At 66.8% G+C, this 12725-nt stretch overlaps 1 protein-coding gene across 2 annotated transcripts in view; it reads right to left on the reverse strand.

The window, feature by feature from the left end:
* The window catches only part of INF2 (inverted formin 2), a 27079-nt gene extending 14592 nt beyond the window's left edge, over positions 1–12487 (reverse strand). Inside the window, exons 1-2 of one of the 2 annotated variants that reach the window (XM_034992263.1) lie at positions 12364–12487; positions 1157–1556 (exon numbers count right to left, since the gene is read on the reverse strand). In XM_034992263.1, coding sequence (XP_034848154.1) covers positions 1157–1547 — 391 coding nt within the window. In that variant the 5' untranslated portion in view covers positions 1548–1556; positions 12364–12487. Of the gene's footprint in view, positions 1–1156; positions 1557–3179; positions 3198–12363 lie in introns of those variants that run through there. The other variant, XM_034992262.1, reaches the window with a different exon arrangement.
* Positions 12488–12725: the final 238 nt, after the last annotated feature.

The raw sequence follows: 12725 nt of genomic DNA on the forward strand, positions 1-12725 counted from the left end.
CCGCTTGCGCCGGGCCTTGGTTCCGAGAGCGGCCCCCGCAGGACCGGGCCGCTTGGGCCGGGCCTGGGTTCCGAGAGCGGCCCCGCAGGACCGGTCCGCTTGGGCCGGGCCTTGGTCCGAGAGCGGCCCCTGGCACAGCTCCCTGGGCTGAGCCCAGGTTTCCACCAAACAGCCTGCGGTGCCTCCTCGTCGCCCGAGCCCGCCTCCCACCGCATCTCCCGGGCTGGGGAAGCGCTGGGGGCGCCCCTTAGCTGGCCTTGCTGAGAGGCTACGAGGGACTCTACGCAGCCGCACAAGCCCGGCTGCGCAGGGCAGGCTGAGTGCCCGCTGGCTTGCTCAGCCACACAGGCGCCCGCCCACCCCCACGGGCCGACCCACCGTCACCGCCCCCTCCCGCGGCTCCGAGCACCTGCCCTGGAGCATCACAGCCTGACAGGCGAGGGACACACAGTGACCCCTGTTCACTAAGGGCCACCTGAGGTCCTCCCAAAGGTAGGAGGCTGACGCTGGGTGCAGCCTGGGGAGACTTCCTGGAGGAGGTGACCGTGAGGGAGACCTTAAGGAGTCAGCAGGTGCACAAAGGCCCAGCGCAGCCTGAGCAGGAGGTGGGGGCAGGGCACCGAGTGGGCAGGGTAGGGGTGTGGGGAAGGTGGGAGAAGGTGCCACCAGCTTCACGTGCTGGCCAGAACCGAAGGGCTGTGGCCCTGCGGAGGTCAGGGGCTTGGAGCCAGGCCGAAGGTAAGTGGGGCTACTAGGGTGGACTTGCGTTTTTGGCCCGGGTGAGTCTGGCTGCCAGGGCACGGACCAGGGTGGCCGGTGGGAGGGAGGAGCGCTGTGGGCCAGAGACGGGGAAGGGGGCGGGGCATGAACAAGCACAGGGCTGGACGGAAAGGCCAGGCAAAGTCACAGAACGGAGGGGACAACCAGGTGCAGCGGCTGGGGGACCATGGCTCTGAGCTGACCTGGAGGGCTCAGACTTGGGGCGAACGGGAACCTGGTCTTCCTCCAGGGAGCCCTCCCTGCTGCCCCGCTGAGTTCTCTCCTGCGACCCCAGCCCTCCCGCTGCCGTCCGAGGCCCAGAGCCTCCATACTGAGTCGCGAAGGGGTGTGTGTGCCAGGCTGCCCGCCCACCGCCCAGCAGCGGGCCGCGGCTCACCCAGGGAGAGCTGGTGCACGTAGGCCTGGTTGCTCAGGATGTACTCAATGCCCTGCTGCGAGTTCATGACGGCGCGCACGCAGCTGATGCAGGTGAGCTGCAGCAGGGCGTCGGCGATGCGGGCCACCCCGCGGCCGGACAGGCGCGCCAGGGCCTCGAGCAGCAGGTCCAGGCCACTCTGCTCCAGGAACTGCACCATCCAGCCGCCGTCGCTGCTCTCCAGACGCTTGCGCAGGCCCGAGTAGTTGACCACGGAGGGCATCTGCAGCAGCCGGATGCACAGCTCGGGCTCCGCGCTCTCCAGGTTGGCCTCCGTGGGGTCCGAGTCCTGCGGCCCCAGCTTCTCCTTCAGCGTGGCCCACTTGCGCTGCGCACCCTCCTTCACCGACATCTTGCCGACCTGCGGGGCCAGGGGGAGTCGGGCGTGAGCCCCCGGCCCGCGGGGGGAGGCAGGGTCCTCTGCCTCGGTGTCTCCCTCCGCCTGCCGGACGGGCCTGCCCGGGGGACACTGTGCCCTCGTCCCGCCGTCAGGGCCGCCGCCGTCCCGGGCTTCTCCTCGTGCGCTCCCCTGACGAGCCGCACATCGGCTGAGTGGGTAGCAGCCGCCTCCCTGTCCACCCGAGGACCTCAAGGCAGCTACGCTGGCAGGAACACCACTGATCCAGTAGTGACGAAGCAACCAAAGTGGCATCTCTGGGGCTCCCTTATCTTGTCCCAGAGCACTTCCCCTGCCCCAGGGACGGGGTCAGATAGGGGCAACCGGGAGGGGCCGTTCCAGACCCTGGGCACTTGGGGGCTGCCCATGGCATCAGGCGGTGGCTGGGGAAGGGGCCGACTTGAGGGAGTCGGCCTGGAGCCCCCCCATCACGAGCAAGGCCAGGGCCCCTGGGGAAGTAGCCCTGCCTCTGAGGCCCTCAGTTCGTCCGTCTGTGTGGGCAGAGGACCGGATGTCCCCTGAAGCCCTTGGCATGTGGAGCTCTACTCGATGCAGCCTCAACAGGTGTGAGCCCCCCAACCCTGCCTTCCCCCAAGAGGACAGGCCGGCCGTGACCGTGCCTTTGCCACACCCACTAAGCCCCCCTCCTCGGGGCCCTCGACGGTGATGCTGTCCTCAGCCAGAGCCTCTGGGGACTGGCCTCAAAGGTCAGGGGCAGCCCAGGCTCTCCTGCGACCATGTATGGCTCGGGTCTTGTATTTAGTGCGTGAGAAGGACAGCACGGAGCTGCTGAGAGGGCGCCCGAGAAGCAGGGCACAGCAGGACCACCGAGCCTCATGCCCAGGGCCTGGCCCCGCCACCGCCCCCCCCAGGTCCCCAGCCGCCCCACGTTACAGGAGAGGAAAGGAGGGTGGTACCCAGAGAAGCCAGGTCACATGCCCAGCCCCCAGAATTGGAAAGGGCAGAACTGAGTGAGCCTGGACCCCAGGCATCCAGCCCAGCCTCCCTCTCAGGGCTGCCGGACCCGGTACGTTACGGGGGGACTCCAGGGGCCATCTGAGGTCCTACCGGAGATAGAGGTGGAGTGGGGACAGGAGCTCAGGTGCCTGTCCCTGGCTGGCCCACAGCTGGCAGCCCTGGAGGCCCCACTCCCCCTCCGCCTTGGTGAGTGTCTTGGGTGCCCTTTGTGCCCCCCGAATTCCCCCCACCCCAAGCATGGGATGGCCGGGCATTCCAGCAGCCCCTCCTCTGTTTGCAGTGGGTCCGCACCAGGAGTCCAGCCCCCCGCCAGCCCCTCATCCTCCTGCCTGGCTGAGTGCCAGGCAGGCTCGTGGGGGTGCCCCAGGGAGGCGGTCTCGTTGAGGGGGAGAGAGGCTCCGGCCTGCGTGCGCACCGGCTCTGGGCCCACCAGGCCGCTCGTCCTGCGGGGGCCACCCTGTCCTCACCCGGACCTCTGGCATCTGCCCACTGGGAGCATCCGGAGAGGCAGGGGGTATGGGCATCCCTGCAGAGGCGTCAGGGTGTCCGTCAGCCCTCCCTGAGATGGCACGGTTTCACCACCCGCCCCCTCCCCCACCGTCCACTCACCCAGATGCGCAAGACCTTCCGGCTGCCTCTGCCCGCCCATTCCAGGCCCTGCCTCAGGCTGCCCCTCGCACTCTCCTGGCTTCTCATCACTGCTGCCCACTGAGCTGCCCGGCCTCCAGCTGTGGCTCTGGTCCCTCCTGGGCAGCCTCCTGGGGCCAGGGGAGGGGGCTGCTCCCGGCACCGTGAAGAGCACAGCAAGCGGTCTTCGCACACACTGCCGCCCACCTCGGGTGCTGCCGCTTAAAGGCGCAGCCAGGACTGACCCTCCCTTCCCCGCCCCACCCCACCCCCGCCCCACTGGCCCAAGTCCCTGTTTCCTTGGCACAGGCTGAGTGCTGGAGCATGAACTCTCCCAGGCCAGGCCTCCAGCATCCTAAGGGTCTTCTCTAGCCAAGAGCCCCAGGGGTCCCTAGGTGCAGAAAACAACCCCTCCCAGACAGCCTGCATAGCCCAGAGCGCCCCACCTGGCACTGCCTAGGCCTCCGTGTGCACCCCCAGCTCACTACCCCAAGAGACCCCACCTGCAGGGGCCCCCTTGCAGGAGGCGATCAGCCCTGTCTACCTGCCCGCCCACGAAGGACCCTAAGCTGTGTGCCCTGGAGCTGAGTTTCGCAAGCTGATCATGCCCCTCCACGCGTGCATTATACACGCGCACAGAACAGGACACGCACACAGTAGACAGCATGTCACACGTACATATGTACTCGAGTGCCTCACATACAGGCACACCCGGCAACAATCAGACAGGATGTACAGACGCGCTCCACACGCACACACTACACACGGATAGAACACGGCACGTCCACAGGAACCATGACCGCGTATACACATAATCAAACTGTAAAGCGATCCCACTCTCCTGCCCGCCTGGCGTCTCAGCCAAATTCAGGGGTGGTGACCCAGTCCCTGCCAGGAGCAGCTCCCGAGACACGGCCTGTCCCTGTGCGGGTGGTGGTTGAACGTTTCTGCCGGGAGCCCCAGAGGGAATCAGGCATTTGCTGCAGTCAGGAGAACGGTGGGGAACAAGCCTGCCTGGCAAGAGCCGGACCCGCGGGGGAGGCGGCGTGCTGGAAGGCAGGAGCCAGACTCCTGGGCTTACTGGCTGTGTGCTCCTGGGGACGGGACTCTGCCCTCTGCTCCCGGTCTGTCAACTGACAGGTGCGGTGGGGTTCCCAGCGGATAAACTGGACCCGGCGGCACGAGCGAGCGCTCCCGGCTGTTGTCATTCCGTCCGCGGGCGCCCGGCCCCGCCCAGCCCGTGGGCCAAGCGTCCCGCTGCAAGCCAGCCCGGCGCCTAGACAGGGCGGGGTCGCAGGGACCCTCCCAGACTCCGCCTAGTCAGGGTGGGGCGGGGCCACACGCTCCGGAATGTTATCTCTGGGCCCCCGCACCCCACACGGGGGTGGGGCCAGCGCAGGAATTTGCATCTGCAGAGACTTTTTCTGCGGCAGGCACCACCCACTGAAGAGCACGACCGTCTCCCAGGGTCCAAGCACCTGGCGGCTCAGGCCCTACCCAGTCCCTCGGGCAGCTGAAAGGTGGGGGAGCTTCAGCACCCCCAAGTGCCCCGCAGGCAGTCCGTCCTTCCCCCTGCGCCAGGGGAACTCTGGTGAGCAGGGGCCTTTTGCAGAGGAAGATACTGGGGCTCTGACACGAGTGGCACGTTCCCCAATGCTGCTTCAGCGCTCAAGTTTGTCCTACCAATAAAGTGGGGTTCCCGCTGGGGCGGGGTCACGCCTCCCCCCTCAGCTGGGTCAGTCCACTGACCGGGTGCGCCGCTCACCCGAGCTCACCCAGCCCAAGCTGGGGCTGCCCTGAGGACCCGGAGGAGACGCGGACACCCATCTGCCTTTCTGCCCACGCCCGGCCAGCCCCTCACCGCAGTACCAGCACCTCCATCCGGGCACCCACATGCCAGGCAGCCGTGCGGACTCATGGGGAGGCACCGCCCCTGCCTGGCAGGGGTCTGTCAAGCAGAGTGTGTTCCTGGGGGGGGGGACAGGGGGCAGGATTGAAGCTGCCTTCCCCACCCCCCGGCCTCAGGGTCCAGCCCCTGCCATGCAGACAGAGAAACTGAGCCAGAGAGGGAGGGCCTCCCGAGGCGGGCACTGGGCACCAAGCTGGGTCCTGGGCATGGCTGTGGGAGGCCCCCGCATGGGCCCCCCGGGGTCTCAGCAGTGTGGTGGGGTGGGGAAGCCCAGAGAAATGCCAGTGCTCAGCACCCTTGAGAGCGGGTTTGGCCTTCTGTTCCTAGATCACTGCGACGGCTGGGGGAGGGGCTGGGGGCCCCAGGGGGGGAGTGAGGGGGAGGGGAGGCACCGGCTGGGGACAGGGGCACCCGGGAGAGGGGCTGGCTGCTGTGGGGAGGCAGCCTCAGGGCGGCCCTGCCAGCGTCAGCACCGGGGCTGGGTGTTTCTGGGCCCAGAGCCAGTGAGGGCGCGGGGGCGGGGTGCAAAGAGTGAGCTTGTCTTCCTTGGGGAAGGCGGGTACAATGGCAGGAGCGGGGTTCCGGAACTGGGAGGCAGGGGCTGCCACACTGTATTTTTAGCTCCAAATTTTTCCACTGCCTGGCAACCCTTGTACTGTGTTTCCAGCAGCAATTCCCTGGAGCTCAGGGGCAGTAGGGGCCCTGCGGGATTGGGGGATGCCCCTGGAGCTGAGTCCTACTCAGATGCCCCATGTCCCTTCCTCCCATCACCTGGGCTCCTTTCAAGCCTCCAGTGCATGCACCACCTTCCCCACCAGGCCGGAAGCCCTCAAAGGACTAGCGTGGGTCACCTACCAGGGGCTCATCCCGGGCTGGAGGCCATGCACAGTGGGCCTTGGGGAAGGAGGAACAACCGAGTGCCTACCCACCGCCCACCCATCCCCAGGCACAGAGTGCGGACGGCCTTGGCCAAGGGGTGGTGTCCTCACGGGCCCCTGGCCGGTCTCACGTGCAAGGAGCACTCCAGCCCCCTGCTGCCTGCAGTCCCAGGATGGAGTGCAGGGCCTGTGCCTCCCAAGCCCTCCCCTGAACGCCACCCCCCAATCCCGCCATGTGTGAGGGGGCCTGCCGGGCCACTGCGCATCCAGCAACAAGACAGGAGGGGCCACTTGGGGGTGGGTGGGCACCAAGACCTCCACAGCGGTGCTGAATTAAAAACAGAGACAGGAAGTAGGACACCAAGTCGTACTGTGTAGGATTTCAGCCATCAAACATGTCCCACCAGTCACATGCCTGAATGCTAACAGAAATTGCTTCTGGGGTGCATGTGGTCATTTTCATAATTAGAAAGAGAGAAAGAGCACAGTGACAGAAAAGGCCCACAATCTCTGAGGGGAACTGGGCTCAGAGGGGCCCGCCCCCAGCGCAGGCCACCAGGGACACAGGGCAGAGCCGGCAGCTGGTCTCCCCTGTGGCACCACAGGGTGGAGGGGGACCGAGGGGGCTGGGCTGGGCAGGCTGGCGCTGAGAGCCCGGCGACACCGCTGGTCAGGGAGGCCAGGTCTGGGATCTGGGGGCAGGTGGGACTGGTATCAGACACGCGGTGCTCAAGCCTGGCCTGTTTGCCTCCTCCACCCTCCTGGGTTAGGAGAGAAGTGGGTGGCAGCCACAGAAAGCCACAGAGAGGGCTGCCCTGGTGTAGAGGATGGACTTGGTCAAACAGGAAACGCCTGCTAGAGGCTGGTGCGCGGCTCTGGAGCCCCTTGCTCACTGGGAGGAGGGTGCTTGCAGTGCAGCCCTGGGCCCGGCACTGTGTATGCATTTCTGGGGAAGGGCTGGGGGTGGTCTGGGATGCCACCTCCCCCAGTGGATGGCTTGCTCGTAGGGGAGGGCAGGAAGGGCAGAGGCACCCACGCCAGGAAGCTGAGCTTTCGCTTCCACCTGCACTGCGGGCTCACAGGGACTAGGTCTGCCCTGGCATCTCGCTGCCGCCAGCTCTCCATCTCCCCAGCTGCGCATAAAAGCAAGGCCAGGGGGGTGGTGCTCCCTGGAGGGCCTGGCCGCCTCCGACATGCTCAGGTTTCGGGTCCAGAGTCTGGCGGCCCGAGGCGGGGAGGGGTTGCCGGCCTGCCCCAGCACAGGAGAGCGGCACAGGGTGGCCAGTTCCGTCTGTGACTGCTTGAGGGGAGTGAGGGGTAGAGACCTGTGGTTGGGTGTGAGGGACTGCGAGGAGCTGGCTGGCCCCCATGTGGCAGGGCGGCGTTTGAATCTGGGGCCGCTCTACCGCAGGCTGCACCTTCTACCCGCAGGGCCTCCTGCAGGCCCCACCGAGACCTCAGGCTGGCACCAGAATCCCTCCTCCCTGGGTTCTGCCCCCCAAGATCAGATGCAGCTCAGAGATGCCTCCTCCAGGAGGTCCCATGTCCCTCCCCGTCTCCTTGCTGCCCTCGGGAAAGGCCTCTCCCGGGCTGGGAGGACCCTCAATGCCCTGATGTGTGTGCCTGTCTCAGGCCTCAGGCTGTTGGGGTGCAGCTGAAGACTGCCCACTGCCTGTCCTGGCAGTCCCAGCCCCTGGCCCTGTCCCACGTCCCAGCCTCCAGCCCAGGAGCAGGGAGAACAAAGCAGTGGATTGAAGGGGGGGAGGGGCTGCCTGGCACTGCCAGGGGCTGTGGCTAGGGCCCTGGGGGCAGAGGACAGCTCAGCTTCTGGGTGAGATCAGGCTCTGCCACGGCCTGGCTGTGTCCCTTGGACAACCCACAGGACTTGCCAGGGCCCCGGTTGCAGTCCTCCAACGGGGACGAGCATGTCAATGCCCGCCCCTGAGCCCGCCGATAGATCCACAGGACGCCATCTGTAAACCGGGCCCTGGAAATGCCCAAGTTCCCACCCGTCCACTGTGTTCACCGCCGCCTCCTCCTCCTCAGCCAGGCTGCCAGGGGCCAACATCGAGCTGGGATGCAGCCCCCACTCGGTCCCTGCACCCCCAGGCTCGGCGGGTGAGCAAGACACTTGGTGTCCAGCACGAGACACCCCGAGGCATTCCCTGCCAGTTGCCTAGGGCCAGGCCCATCGAGGATTTGGTCTTCTCATCCTAAAATGGCCAGGATGTTCTCCAGGGATGCTAGGTTGGCTGAGTCAGTCCCACCTGCTGGCCTGGCCTGCACAGTCCCTCCTGGGCTGTGCCCCCCACCTCCTCTGTCCCCACCTCCATGCAGCCCGGAAGCACCAGGCAGGGCCGTAGGTGCCTCCGAACGGGCAGGATCCCATCTGGGCACGTGGGGCTCCTGTTCTCAGACACTCATGTCTACGCACAGGGAAGGTAGAGACAGGCAGGGAAGGGGGGACAGGGAGCGCCCCCCCCGGGCCAGCCGAAGAGCAGACGTGGCCTCCCTGCTGTTGTGTGCCAAGCTGTACTTGAGCAGAAATGGGGACCTGGGCATGGGGACACAGACGGCGGGGGAGGCAGGCTGCACACTGAGGCCACACTTGGGACCAGGCACAGACGGGGAGACTGAGGCCCTCTGACATAGCTGGCCAGGGCCCACACTGGCATCCACACTCATGTCCACCAGCACTCGGCAAGGCCAAGATTGAGCTCAGGAACAGAGAAACCCCTGCCCCACGGGGTGTGTGTGTGTGGGGGGGCGGGCACTGCCTGTGTGAACGTGTGTGTGTGAGCGTGTGTAGGGGCGGGAGCTGCGTGTGAGCACGTGTGTGTGAGCGTGTGAGCGTGTGTGAGCATGTGTGTGTGCGGAACTGGCCTCCTCCTCTCTGACCCGCTGTGCCCTGGCTTAGCCTCAAGGCCAGGCTTGGAGGTTAGGCCTCAGAGGCACCATCTGCTAAATGGGAAGCACAGTCTGCCCCCACCCCCCCAAGTGTGTTTCCTGACTGGTCTCCCACCCACGGACGGCTCTACCCGATGACCCTCAGTGGCCCTGGCCACTCACTCCGGCTCGGTGGGGCTCTGCCTTCCCTGTGCGGTCGCCCAGGCCAACCTCATGGGAGCAGGGGGCTCTCGTCCACCTTCCAGCCCCTCTTTTCCCGCCTGGACCCAGCTCACAGGCAGGGGGGTGGTGGAGGGTGCTGCAGCAGCCCATGGGTGGGAGGGGGCCCTGACCAGGGAAAACTGCAGGGATGAGGTGGGGCTGGGTGGGAGGGGGCCATGAGCGGGGCAGGCAGAAGAAGGCGTCCTGGGGGCGCCTGGGTGGCTCAGTTGGTTAAGCGACTGCCTTCGGCTCAGGTCATGATCCCGGAGTCCCAGGATCGAGTCCCGCATCGGGCTCCCTGCTCGGTGGGGAGTCTGCTTCTCCCTCTGACCCTCCCCCCTCTCATGCTCTCTCTCTATCTCATTCTCTCTCTCAAATAAATAAATAAAATCTAAAAAAAAAAAAAGAAGAAGGCGTCCTGTCCTCAGGTAGCCCCGGGGCAGGGGCCTCTGTGTGGTCTAGCCGTCCCAGCGTCTGTCTGCATGGGCTGCTCGGAGTCACACAGGTGGGTGCCCCGGTGCCCGCCCTCCCCAGTTGGGAGCCCCAGGGGTGCTGCTTGGCCAGGACAGAGCTCTCTTACTCCCAGAGGGTGGTGCTGGGACACCACGGGTCTCTGTGGCGGTGACGAGGGACATGGGGCTAGCCTTGGCCTCCAGGTGCCCCCTGGGGCCCGCCCGTTCTCACCTTGACCCCGGGGAAGCACTTCCTGTGCGCCCACACTCTAGCCCGCTGAGCACTGAGTGAGCACAGAAGCAGACGCACATAGTAGGGGCTTTATAAATGCGTCCTGCCACAATGGCACCGCTGATTCTACAACCCAGCAGCCCCGTGCCTCAGTTTCCTCTTCTGTGAAGCAGATGGTGGTCACAGTACCCATGCCCCACTGGGTCGGCGTGAGGGTCGGAGGCCGTGGGGCGGGACGTGGCAGGCTGGCTCGTTCTGCACACAGACTCTGCTCAGGGCCCTGGGCAACGTGGCCAGGCTCCACTGCGCACCCGGCAGAGCAGGGCGGAGAAGCCCCACACCCAGTCCGTCCCTTCCGTAGTCACACCTGGGGAAGGTGCAGGCCCACCCTGCCCCTCTCTCCCTGCCTGGCTGGGGAGGAGGCTGGCGGTCACCGCCAAAGAGCTTCCCTTCATCTTGGAGATTTCTCTACACGCTGCGCAGATGGAGCAGCTGTGTTAACAGACCCCACACCCGCTCAGGACCAGGCTGCCCCGTTTCAGAGGAGGAACGGGCAAGACCCTCCTTCCCAGGGTGAGGCTGGTAAGGCAGCCAGGGGTCAGACCCTGCTCTCACACCTCCAGTGATGGGGAGCTCACCCCCTCACATGCACTCCTTCCTTATGGGTTGAAACCAGCCTCCTCATCTTAGGCATCCAGGGCCCCCCAGGCGTGGCGCTGTCTGGGGACAGCCCCGAAGAGACTGGCTCCTGCCTGGCCTCAACCTTCCAATCCTGGCCTGTCTCCTCTAGACCCACTTCTGTCCACTGTCCTGAAATAGAGGTGGACATGCCTTTCCCAATCCACTGTGTCCACTGGGCCTCGAACCATGCAACTTCTAGATACCTGCTGTGTGCAAGACCAGAGTGGGAAGGAGCCAGGCAGCTGAGTCAGACCCCATCCCTCAGACTGTGGGGGGACTTTGCCAGGGCGACCGCATCATGCCCTGCACCCACCGGCGGTGCCCGACATTTTCCGGCTGCCTTCCATCCCTCCCCAGCCCTCAGGCACCTGCTAACTTTTCCAGCCTGGAAAATCACTGCACTCTGATGAAAAGTGAACAGAGTGTATGTAAGGTTAGGAGCTCCCGGGGCCTGGCATGTAGGGTGTGTGCAATTAGCTTCGACAGCCATCAGCACCTCCACAGAATGGGGGGGCCTCACCTGAGAGTTAACTCTCTGCTGGAAAGCAGTGCAACCTTGACAGACACATCACCCTGGTCCCCTCCCCAGCAGGGCCCCTCGGATGACCTGTCCGTCAGCCCCCGAGCTCCTCGGGGGAGGCGGAAAGTGGGGCCTGGGCAGCGGTCAGCTGGGGGCTACTGCCCAACTTGGCTTTTTAAATCAGGCGTTGGTGCTGCCCTGGTGAGGGAGTGGGGGCACTGAGTACGAGGCCCCAGACTCCAGACCTGGCACTGAATGCGGATATTTGATACCCTAGGTCTGCAGCACCCTGTCCCCGAAGGCTCCTGCCCTGGACAGCACCGTGGAGGCACTGAGGCACTTGCTCTGGGTCTCTTCCTCTCCACTGGGAGCGACAGGGAGGAGGTCCACGCCTGAACCACTGTCCCCGTCCTTCAGGGTGCAGGTGGGGAAACTGAGGCCCAGAGCAGGCAAGAGTCCTGCCCAGGCCCCACTGCCTGAGGGGGCAGGAGGCGGGGCTGGTGGGAAGGGAAGTTCCCAACAGCAGCTCTCCTGAGGGTGTGCCTCACCCACGCAGGGTCATGGCCAGCTCCACCCACATGGACTCCTGTGTGGCCCGCCAGGATGGGGCACAACGGAGGCCAGCCTCCACGCGTCCTGGGGCCCTAGGTTACAGACCCTCAGGAGGCCGGGCACGCAGAACCCCCGCCCGAGCTCCCCGGGAGCAGCTGGGGGCTGATGGAGGTGGTGACCGCAGTTCCTTCTTGAGGTCATGCCCATTCCGCAGTTCCCTCCTCAGGAAGGAGGTTCAGGGGTGGGGCTGGAGGAGCACAGAACCAGCCTCCCACCCCCAGGCTTACCAGCCCCAGACCGGAGGAGCCCCGCCCGAGCAGTGATGGGGGCTCGCGCCCCCAAGGCCTGCCTGTGGGGGTGCCAGGGCCCCGTGTGCGCCCACCCGCGCCCAGGCAGCTGCGGACAGAACAGCACAGGCGGGACCCCAGGCCGGCGCGCGCCTCGCGGGGCTACCCGGGCTGCCGACCCGAAGCCGAAGTTTATTTTCCCAACTGTGGCTGATTCATGGTCAGGATGTGGCGGCCGCGGGGAGGGGAAATTCTGCCCGCAGCGGGCGGGGCGTTGGCCGGGCTGACCCTCGACCCGCCACCGCGGCAGCGCGTGCGGGCCACGTCTCGCGCGGGGGTCGGCAGTCCGCGGTGGGCTGCGCCCTGGGGCCGGGGGCTCCTGGGGCGCCGCCGGGAGGGAGCTGGGAGCCCCGAGCCCGCCGCCCTGTGCCGCCCCCTGGGGCGCACCCCGCGCTGCCCCAACCCCCTCCCCGGCCCCAAGAGCTCCCTCGCTCGGACTCAGTTTCCCCTGCGGCTCCTGGCGGGGGGCGCAGAGGTGCGGACTTACCGGGCGGGGCGCGGCGGCGCTCGCTCGGGTCGGGCCAGGGGCCGCGGCTGCCGGCCCACCGCGGGCTCCGCACCGCTCGGGCTGGGCTCGGTTTCGGCCGGCTCGGGCTGGGCTCCCGCTGCGCGGGGCGCGCGGAAGAGGAGGTGCCGCCCCGCCCCGCCCGCCCGCCCGCGGCCACGTGGGGGGCGGGCGCGGCCCGGGGCGGAGAAGGGGAGGGGTCGCCGGGAGGCCCCGCCCCGCTCGGCCCAGGGGCGGCGGCGGCGGCGGGTGCGCGGGCGGCGGGGCTCTCCCCTCGCGGGCCGGTGCCCCCGCCGCCACCGCCCTGAGGTCGCCCCTTCCCCCCCCTGCTGGCCTTACTCCTG

The sequence above is a fragment of the Mirounga leonina genome, unplaced genomic scaffold (genome assembly GCF_011800145.1).
Source record: "Mirounga leonina isolate KUSES-001 unplaced genomic scaffold, KU_Mleo_1.0 Mir_82, whole genome shotgun sequence".
In the NCBI taxonomy this organism is placed as follows: Eukaryota; Metazoa; Chordata; class Mammalia; order Carnivora; family Phocidae; genus Mirounga; species Mirounga leonina.